The sequence below is a fragment of the Poecilia reticulata genome, linkage group LG21 (assembly GCF_000633615.1).
Source record: "Poecilia reticulata strain Guanapo linkage group LG21, Guppy_female_1.0+MT, whole genome shotgun sequence".
Lineage (NCBI taxonomy): Eukaryota > Metazoa > Chordata > Actinopteri > Cyprinodontiformes > Poeciliidae > Poecilia > Poecilia reticulata.
The window spans coordinates 4,460,029-4,470,273 of NC_024351.1; the positions used below are offsets into that span (position 1 = coordinate 4,460,029).

Genomic DNA, 10,245 nt, shown 5'->3' on the forward strand with positions numbered 1-10,245 from the left:
TTTTTTAAATTTCTCTCTTTCTCACTGTTTATTTCTGTTTTTATTTTAATTATGTAAAGCACTTTGAAATGCCTTGCTGCTGAAATGTGCTATACAAATAAAATTTGATTGATTGATTGATAGAGCGAACGATTATTTTACTTTTAATGATTAATCGACTAATCAGATCATCAGAAATTGCATTTACTTCTTAAGCATTTTTATACAATATTAGTAATACATTAAAAAGGCAAATGAACAAATACTTTAAGAAAACAAACATTTTATTGGCAGAACATAACTTATTTAGTGAATCTGAATCAGGCGAAGCGAAAACTGACCGTCGAGTTTTGGCTAAAACACATCAACAACAAAAGTGTTTTTATCTCGGCTGCAAAATGTTTATATTTTTGTAAAGATTTGTCTTAATTACTTATCAGAATATATTGGTTTTTAGCAACTGACCTTCTTTAGAGTCTGTATAGTAAAGTTAAGGATTAATCGATTATTGGTGATGAATCTGATTAGTTGTTTGAGCCCTAATATTTGTATTTTTTATTTTTTACTATTGGGAACAGATTATGAGCATCTCATAGCTGAAACAATACCTGAACTCTGACCCCAAATCACAGAGGAGTTGAAAACGAGGCTTTGATCATTTTAATAAATATGTAAAAAAAAAAAAAAAAAATTATTTTTTTTCATGAAAGCTGCAGTGTGCAGCTACTGACTTCACATATAATGTTACAGTCTTCAGTCAGAGGCCTCTTCAGAGTAGTTGTAAGACTGACTGCTACTGCAGAACGCCCACAGCTGCTGCTTTTCCATAACAAATGTGCTCAAAACTTTGTGAATATTCTGCTAATGATGAAAAGAGACAATTTCTATATTGTTGTGTTTCCATCAAATTGGAAACACAATTAAAATCATGCGTGCATAAATTTGTTCAGGTGATAAATAATTGAAAAGCATCCTATTACTACTTCCTGTTTTCTTCTTTGTGGTTTCTACCAGTAGTAACATCCCGTCGTTGATCATGTGACTTGTGTGAGGCAAAAAAAAAGTGCTTCCCTTGCATTTTTGCCAAATAAACCAATTTCTACATGGCTGAAAATTCCTGTTTCCATGAAGCCAATTTATTTTCTATACATAAAATTGCGCACTTATATAATCAAAGGAAACACGGCTCTTTGTAGATCCTTGAATGACATAGATAAATAATTTGATCAGAAGTATTCTCCTCTCTGGTGGCGTTAAGAGGAAACTTTCTGTGTAACGACGAAATCATCTGAAGCATCTTCTCTCCCGCTGCAGTCTTAGTTAATAAGCAGAGAAACTGGGAGTTAAAAGCTTTACAGAGGCTTTTATATCCAGGCGGTGTTTATATTTCTGTCTGCAGCGCCGGGGAAGCAAACTCAATTATCCTGAGTGGAGCCATTTGAGGGATGATTTGTGAATGTGTGTTTTATGCGTGTTAGGCTGGATGGCGGCGCCTGGCGTTATCTCTTCACAGTTCACAGGAAGTCATATCCAAGGAGTAATAAAGTAGCTCCAAATCCCTGCAACACGGGCGCGCACACGTTCACATAACCAGATTTGGTTCCCGCCGCCAATACAGAAAGCTGCAAATAGAAGCGGCTGGCAGTTTATCTTCCTTTGTTTTACTTCGTTTTGCCTCCGCGTCGCGCTCATGGTGATGAGTGTTCTTTTTGCAGGTCGATTTTATTACGGCACAAAACGGAAAGTTTCCAAATAAAAACGTCTGCAAGTTTGGGAAGTTTTAGGGCGACTCGCAGCGCGAGCCAGAAGTTTCCATACAGTGGGTGAAAAGTCACACGGTCGTTATTTTCCGTCTGAAGTGAAATCAGCAAAATTTAGTTTTTACCAAAATGATTCTTCAGGATGCTGCTGCTGAAAAAAACTGAGTTCTTCCTCTCCGATTCTCTCCATCAACTAAACGACAAGCAGCGGCAGTCTCTACTTCCTTCCTTCCTTCCTTCCTTTGCTCCTTCTTTCTTTCCTTTAGTTTGTTCTTTTATTTTCCATGTGTCCTTCCATCCTTCTTTCCTTATCTCCTTCCTTTTTGTCATTTTTGTATTCTTCCTTTATTCTTCCCTTCCTGCTTTCTTTCTTTTTTTACTTTCTTCTTTCAGTTTTTCCATCCCTCTTTTCCTTCATTCCTTTAGTTTGTCAGTCATTCTTTTTATTTCTTTGCTTCTTTCCTTCCGTTCTTCCTTTTTTACTTCTCAGGTGTTCCATCTGTATTTCTTTTCTTCCTTCATTCCTTCTTTCCATCCATCCTTTTTTCTTCATTCCTTCTTTAAAGTTGAGTCTGACACTATAGCAACATTTACAGAAACGCTGCAGAAATGTTGTATAATAATTAACAACTGATAAAATCTCAATTTAATCAAAATGTTTTCATTTTGATGCTTTCATCGTCTTCTGTATCATTTTATTCTTATTTATTTTATTTGTAAAATTTCTCCACGTTTTCGTGAAATCGTGTCCGATCCTTCATCTGGATCCGTTTCTCTGATCCTGGATCAGAAATGAATTTGCTGCTGAGTCCCTGTGTTGCCTTCAGGGAAGCTCGAACGTTAAAACTCTGCTACGGCGCCCTCACGCATCACTTCCTGCGGCTCCAGGGGTCAGGATTAAGGTCAGCTCATGCTCCTCCACGTTGTTGATGAAAAATATCGACGGCCCATTAAAAGAAGAGACGGAGGATCAGCGGCAGCATTTCAGTCAGATGGTAATTATGGGATTCACTGCGTTTAGCAGAGATTAATGCGCTGCCTTTAATTAAAGGGATGGAGCCGCCATTTTTACAAAAGCACCACTGATCTGTGGCGAAGACAGAGGCAGATTAGTGGGTTTTAAAACCCACTTTCTCATTCCTCCATCGCTGGTCGCTTCAGGACAATGAGGATTAGCAGGAACCTGAGAAACGCGACGCTACCGCTTTAAAAAGGCTGAAGCAGGGTGTCCAAACGGAGGCCTGGGGGCCGTTTGAGGCCCCTGGATTGATTTTGTCCGGCCCACGACTCCAGTTCAAGAAAAAGCGGGGTTTGGTTAATTTAATTTCTGGTTTTTGGAGATTTGTTCATTTGTTTAATTATTTCAAACAGGTTTTTAAAATCAAGAGAAAAAATCCATACAGAACCAAGAACTTCTAGTTTCCTGTTTGGAAAGGAGTAGGAAGAAGTGAACTCTTATTTAATCACTCATCTAAATTTAGTGAAATATATTACTTACTGACTAAATAATCATTAGTTACTGGTAGTAAAATCTAATTATTTTTCCCCAATGCGCTCACTGAATTCAGTTCAGGTCAACTTTATGACATTTTTATGTTTATTAAGACCAAGTCTGGATGTTTTTGTTTTTATCCTTAATTAAATGTGTATCGTCTTGAATTATAGCTGGCCGACGTAAAGAAAAAAAATTCTTCATTCAAACTCTGATTTACATTTTAAATCCTTTTTTTCTTCTTTTTAGATTTTTTGTTTTCTATTTGTTGTAGATTGATGGGGCAAAATGGATCAAATTTTCCCCAAAAAACTCTGAAATTCTATTGAAAATTTCCAAATGTCGACTTTTGAAACTCGTAAATGTCCATGTTTTATTCTAAAAAATTTCTGAGATTAACCTTGTTTTGTACTGGAGTGCAGTTCTTTTCTTTCTATCTTCAGTCGCCCCCCCAACACACCGTTGTTCATTCATTTGTCATACAGCAACTTTAATCTGCTTGAAAATTAAAAGGTCCAGTTTGTTGAACCCAGTGTTGGTTTTGTGTTTTCTAATCGTCCATCGTTTATATTTTGTTTTTGTGTTTCTGTTTCTTTGACATGAACTTTCAAACCAAACCGTTTGGTCTTTTCTGGTTTTACTCACACGCTCCTTCCTCTGTGCCTCCGTCAGGAGCTGGAGGAGCGTCTGCGCCATCATCACCACGCGGAGCTGCAGTCGCTCCGGGAGGCCCACCGGCAGAGCATCGAGACGCTCAAACAGCAGTCAGAGCAGGAGCTGCAGACTCTCCGCTTCGAGCTGGAGGACGAGGGCAAAGCCATGCTGGGTGAGTGAGGCCTCCCTGCATCTGATCTCTGTCACATCCAGATTTCCTCTCATCATCTGCTTTTAGCATGGAAGCTAATAAAACCGGTGGAAGTTTTATTTTACTTTTCAAAATGGACAGATTATTTAAATACAGGCAGACGTCGTTTGGAAAGTTTCACATTGAAGATTATTAACTTTAATGGGATTGTGTGGAGTAGTAAGGAGCAGTCAGTGTCTTACCCATATGAGGTAGCTGTCGGTCGTCTCAGTTTACAGAAAATCTAGGCCTGTTGCAATAAATCAGTTCATCGAGTGAAAAATTAAAACAAGTTCAGTAATTTACATTTTCATAATTTATCATTTTTCTCTTTTTTTGTCTACCAAAGCCTGGATGATAAAGATCTTCAGTTTGGTGCTTTGATCTCAACTAGATACTTTTTTTAAAGAATAATTTTGTTTACAGAGATTTCATGATTCATTTTATTTGATGTTTCTGTAGTTTTGTTTTTTTATTTTGGATATTTAAAATGTCTTCCAGTTACAGGATTTAATAATTGTTGATGTTTGAGAATGTTTTCTTGATTTATTATGCCATTACCGTTATTGAAAATGGTCTCAAAAGAACGATAATATAATTTATCGCAATAACCAAAATGTATTCAGCAAAATGTACTGTGACAGGCTTAGCAACACATATAAACCACGGCGTCCATGCATCATTAAAAAGTTTTAAATGTCTTCAATTAATTAAATATGTTATGTTAAAAAAGTTTTAACAATTTTGTAAAACATTCTATTCAAATTTCCTTAAATGACGAGTTAAAAGGTTTTTAAATAACTCAGATTTGTTAGTAAAGCAACACACTTTGGGTCAGTGTCCAAATATATTCAAACATACATGAGAAACTGGATAAAATAAATGCCAGAGGAGTTAAAGTTGGGCTAAATATATCCGAGGCGTATTAATATACGAGTACCATTCAGTTTGCAGCGCTAGCGTTAGCGCTGCGCGGCGGAGTGAGATAAATGGGCCCCCATTAACCTTCATGTCTCGGTCCTGACACTGCAGAGCTCCTTCCATCCGTCTCTCTCCTCCTGCTTCTTGACATCCTTTTATTACCCTCCTTTTCTCATTATCACTTCCTCCACCAATTTTCATACTCTTCCCCACTCAGGGTTATGTGTTTTCAGACATTATTCACTACAGAGAAATACAGTCCGTCGACAGAAAAGCTGAAATCGTTTCCTCTTTCTTTTGTTCTGTTTGCAATGACAGATGTTTGAAGTGAGGATTAAATCTGCGAAAGGAAGCAGATGCTCTCCTCTTTGTTCAGAGTTTGGCTCCTGTAAAAGTCTTTCAAGTGTTTCTAGAGGATGGTGGTCATTTTTCAACATGGCCGCCATTTTTTGTACCTTTAAACTTATTATTGTCATAAAATTTTACTGGTGTGTGTCTCACACCAGTTAGAAGGAGTTGAATATGTGACAGAGTCAGTTGTCTTAATGGTCAGCGTTAGCTTCTGCTAATTTTTCATGTTTAGCGGTTAGCTTCTGCTAATTTTCTATGTTTAGCGGTTAGCTTCTGCTAATTTTCTATGTTTAGCAGTTTAGCGTTAGCTTCTGCTATTTTTTTCAATCCGTTTAATGGTTTAGAATTAGCTTCCACAAATTTTTGCATGCTTGGTGGATTACCTTTAGCGGCTGCTATTTTTTTATGTGTTTAGCGTTTTAGTGTTAGCTTCTGCTAATTGTTTAACGTGTTTAGAAGTTTAGCCATAGCTTCCTCGAACATTTGTATGTGTCTAATAACAGTTTTTTATTATCTTCTGTAAATTTTTCTCATCTGTTTTGTGGATTAGGGTTAGTTTCTGCAGCTTTTTGTATGTGTTCGTGGTTCAGTGTTAGCTTTCGCTAATTTTTTATGTGTTTAGCAGCTTAGTATTAGCTTCTTCAAATTTTTGATTGTGCCTAGCATTAGCAGAGCTGAGATTTAACGAACTAGTGGTGAGTGAACCTAATGTTTCGATTACCACGTATTTTCTCCATTACAACCTTGGTGGCAATTTTGAAAAATGTCCAACGGAAAAGTAACCACAAGATCAAGAAAATATAAATGATTTCTATGATTCAAAACTTGTTTGCTGTAGTTTGACACCAAACACACAAAAATATTGACAAATTTAGTAAAAAAAAAAGAATTTTCCTTGATGACCATCTTAAAAAAAAGTGGCCATCTTGACTTGCCAAGTTTGTCTTTCTAAAGCTTTCTAACAAACTCCTTCATGTTCGGCCTCTTTTTTCCTCTTGAAAGATAAATAGCTCCTTTGTGTTGTCGTCCTGCAGCCTCTCTGCGATCGGAGCTGAACCACATCCACGCCTCGGCCATCGAACACCTGCGGCAGACCCACCGCCAGGAGTCTGCAGCTGCCAAGGCCGAGCTGGAGAAGGTCCTGGAGGACAACCAGACCCAGGTAGAGCCTTCATCTCTGATCTGTTCTCAGCCACGCTTTCATTATCAGACCATCAGAAATCTCGGCTTGACAGCTGCGGATTTATGCATGCTGAACTGTGTTTTAGCATTTAACTATAATAATCAGTGTGACGTTAATGGTTTCTGCTGAAGCTGCCAGCCGCGCCGCATGATGAACGACTCTGACTTCTCCGTCTCGCTGAGGGGCGGCGGCGAGATCGCGTGATTAAGGTCGGGTCTGAGGAAGCTTCCTGAAGAACTTCCTCCTGAGACAAATGAAGTGTAGATTATTTTAATGACTCAAAGTTTTAGGAAAGCCGCAAATGCATCAGATGTCGATATTTTCAGTGTTGATCAAATCCTGGCTGACAGTCGTCAAAGCTGCGATTTTATTGATTGTGCAATTTGACATTACGGAAATGATTTTGCTTAATGGAAGTTTTTTAATTTATTACTGAAGACACGTTTTTCACATCACATGAATCACATGATTAACTAGATGTTACTACTGGTGGAAACCACGAAGAAGACGACAACAGGAAGTGGTGGGAGGAAGATGGCACAGCATGATTTTTAATGATTTATCGCTTAAACTTATTCAAACCAACAACAAACAAACTTAGCGTTAGCTTCTGCTAATTTTTTCATGTGTTTAGTATTGCTTCCTCTAATTTGTGTGTGTTATAATTTTTGCAGATCTAAGATTCTTTTTAAGTGAACTCATGGTTAGTAAATCTAACCTTTTGAATCATTCAAAAATAATATAAACTGGAAAACGTCGGCCTTGACTCTAAACCTTTTTTACATATTTCACTGTAGAGACATAAAATCATTTGGAGACGGTCCTGAAGCTAAAAGGTGTTTAGTCGAGTTCCTAAGCAACAGAAAGTTTATTATAGTTTTTATCGAGGGAAACTAAAGCCAGTTACAGCTGAAATGTTGGCACTTTATCTTCTGTTTTAGGAATAAAACCCCCAGTAATAAAAGTTTCCTCGTTCACTAATGACTCATATTATTTTTATCTGTGCAGGAAACTTTCACTGTTTAGCTGCATTTTTCTTTCATTTGAAGTCGCAGAAATTAGAGGGAGGATGGCGAAATGATTAAATGATGAAGTGAGCAGGCTTTAGGATGCAGACTCACACACACACACATGCACACACACACCCACACACACACACACACCGTCCCCGCCCTGCAGGGAACCGTCCTACTGTTGCTTGTAAATCATCCTAATTACCCTCGTACGCCACGGGTTCCTCTTTCGTCACCTCATGATTCAGATGTTCTACCAAAGACGCGCAGCTGGTTGCCTTTAATTCCCTCCATCTTTTGCTGCTGAGGTGACAAGAAGTCAATAAAGGTTAATATCTGAGCGTTGGAGTCTGAACCGAACTGCCAGTCACAGTAAATCAGATGCTGCAGTTAAACTAAACCAGACTGAAGAGCTGCAGTTTTTTTTGTTTAAATCCTTGAAAATTCTTGAAATTTAAGGTTTGGAAAGTGCTTAATTTCTGAATAAACTCCTTAAAAGTGCTTGATATTCAAACTGTTCTGTAATGAAGCTCAATTTAATGTTTGATTAAAAGCCTAAATTTGGAAAATATTATTGCCACTTGAATCATGCATCTTAATTAAAAGGCACATTTCTTCCTCGCCGTCTGAAGTTAAAGCAGAAAAGCGTTTTTTGTTTTTGGTCAGTTGTAATTTCCAAAATTATTTCTATTTCAGAAAACCTTTTAGAGATTTTAGTTAATTGATTTAAGCATTTAATTTGAGCAGGAACGTTGATTTGTATTCAATGTTTATTATTCTTAATGCCTCAATAACTTATTGATCATTTTATATTTTATATGTTAAACAAAGTTATGGATTTTAAAGATATGGTTTGTTACATTTTAGGTGATTTTCTTATGTAGAAAACTGTGAAAATCCATTAATAATAGTAATAAATTATATCATGTAATCGTGAATTTATACAGTTTTTTTTTTTTTTTTTAAAGTTAATTGATTGTTTTTATCTTTGGAAAAGTTTGAAAACTTCCCTTGAAAATGCTTGAAAAGTCCTTGAATGTTTCAGTGTTGGAAGCGTAGAGTCCTTGTTTCTGACGCCTGCGGCTCCGCGGAGCGTTTCAGACACAAACTCATTCAGGTCGTCAGTTTCACACGTCGTCCTGCTGCCGGTTGTCTGACTCGGTTCAAAACCGGCGGTTCATTAAATCCCATGAAGTTCATAAACCTCCGTCGCCTCGGAGCAGCAGCCTAAACAACGGTTCATTCTGATTCTCTCTGCTTCGGTTAAACGCTCGCCGCGTGGAAACCAGGATTTTCTGCTCAATGGTTCCTTTTCCTCAAGTTTCAACTGGATGAGTTTCATCGATTTTTTTTTTTTTTTGGTTTTTTTTTTTTGGAGGAATATTGAACACAAATGGTTTGGACCTGTGAAGGACAAATAGATGTTTTTCCACCAATTTTTCTTTATTATTTGCTTTTATTTCCAGTAACCAGATATAAATCCACTGAAGCATGAAATTACATTAATTATAATCTCTTCTTCAGAAATCTCAATGTTATCTTTTACTCTTAATTTTTTAATTAAATTGTTGCGTATTTTTGGACAATTATTCCGTCTGTCTAAATGCTGTGCAGCAGCTTGACGTATTTCCGCTCCCACTTTTTTTTTAAACTTTCGGATGTAACCATGGCAACGAGGTTTTGTCGTTTGAGCTTCCGAGACGCAAGTCAGCGGCTTCCAGTTGTAAAAACATCTGAAGTACGAAAAGGAAGAAGAGAAAGCTCAAAGCATGAACAGGATCATATCCCCACTCCAGCTTCAGTCAGAGGGTTGTTCAGACACGTAGCGAGACTGACTGCTACTGGAGATCCTTTCTTCCCACAGCTTCAACATAATCAACATTAAATTTGATGTTGATGATGGAAAAAGGAAGCAACAAAGGTTTATTGTTTGCCAGGGGTGTTAAATGTGTTAAATATTAGTAATACAAATGTAACCGTAACAGATGAGAATTTATTAAATATAAATAAAACTAAGAGTGATGAAAGTAACTTAAATATGACATGGAATCAATCAATCAAATTATATTTGTATAGCACATTTCACCAGCAAGGCATTTCAAAGTGCTTTACAGAATTAAAATAAAAATAATGTGAGGATTTTTTAAAATACATTATTTTTCAGTTGAATTGAAAGTGATGCCAAACCAGATCTCTAGGTTAATGTTAGAAAGTCTAAACATAAATCCAGTTAAAACTCCGTCTAATCTGAGTTTGAGGAAGTTTGTAAAGAAATCTGGTCAAAGTAATTTGTTTCTGTAAGATGTTTTAAAACGCTGMGCCCCATCAATCATTTCCRATACTCTGCATTTCTCTGGCATAAAGTCCCAATAAAACACCCTGAGGTTCTCAGCCGTGGTGAGAAAACGGTTTCCTTATCACCCGTCTCTGTAGCGCAGAAACATTCTGCGACAGGACTCGTTTCCTGGGCCTGAAAATGTYCCTTGGAGGGGATATTTTCTGCCTCCGGAGGAGATTTGGAATAGAAAAGCGTCTGCGGTGTTTCGGGACGTCGCCCAGCAAGYGGCTCTGTTATCTCTCTGAAGCCAGAAGTCGCTGTTTGGTCGCTGCGGATTAAAACCGCTCCTTCCTTTCTGCTTTCACTTCCTCCGCCTGACTGCGACCCGCCGAGCTTTTAGAAACGTTTCAGGAAACAGAAACTT

At 37.5% G+C, this 10,245-nt stretch overlaps 1 protein-coding gene across 3 annotated transcripts in view; it reads left to right on the forward strand.

Moving 5' to 3' along the window:
* Positions 1-10,245, forward strand: part of fam184ab (family with sequence similarity 184 member Ab) — a 135,807-nt gene that overhangs the window by 102,526 nt on the left and 23,036 nt on the right. For all 3 annotated transcript variants that reach the window (XM_008397244.2, XM_008397243.2, XM_008397242.2), the window contains exons 15-16: positions 3,904-4,057; positions 6,382-6,509. In XM_008397244.2, coding sequence (XP_008395466.1) covers positions 3,904-4,057; positions 6,382-6,509 — 282 coding nt within the window. The remainder of the gene's footprint in view (positions 1-3,903; positions 4,058-6,381; positions 6,510-10,245) is intronic.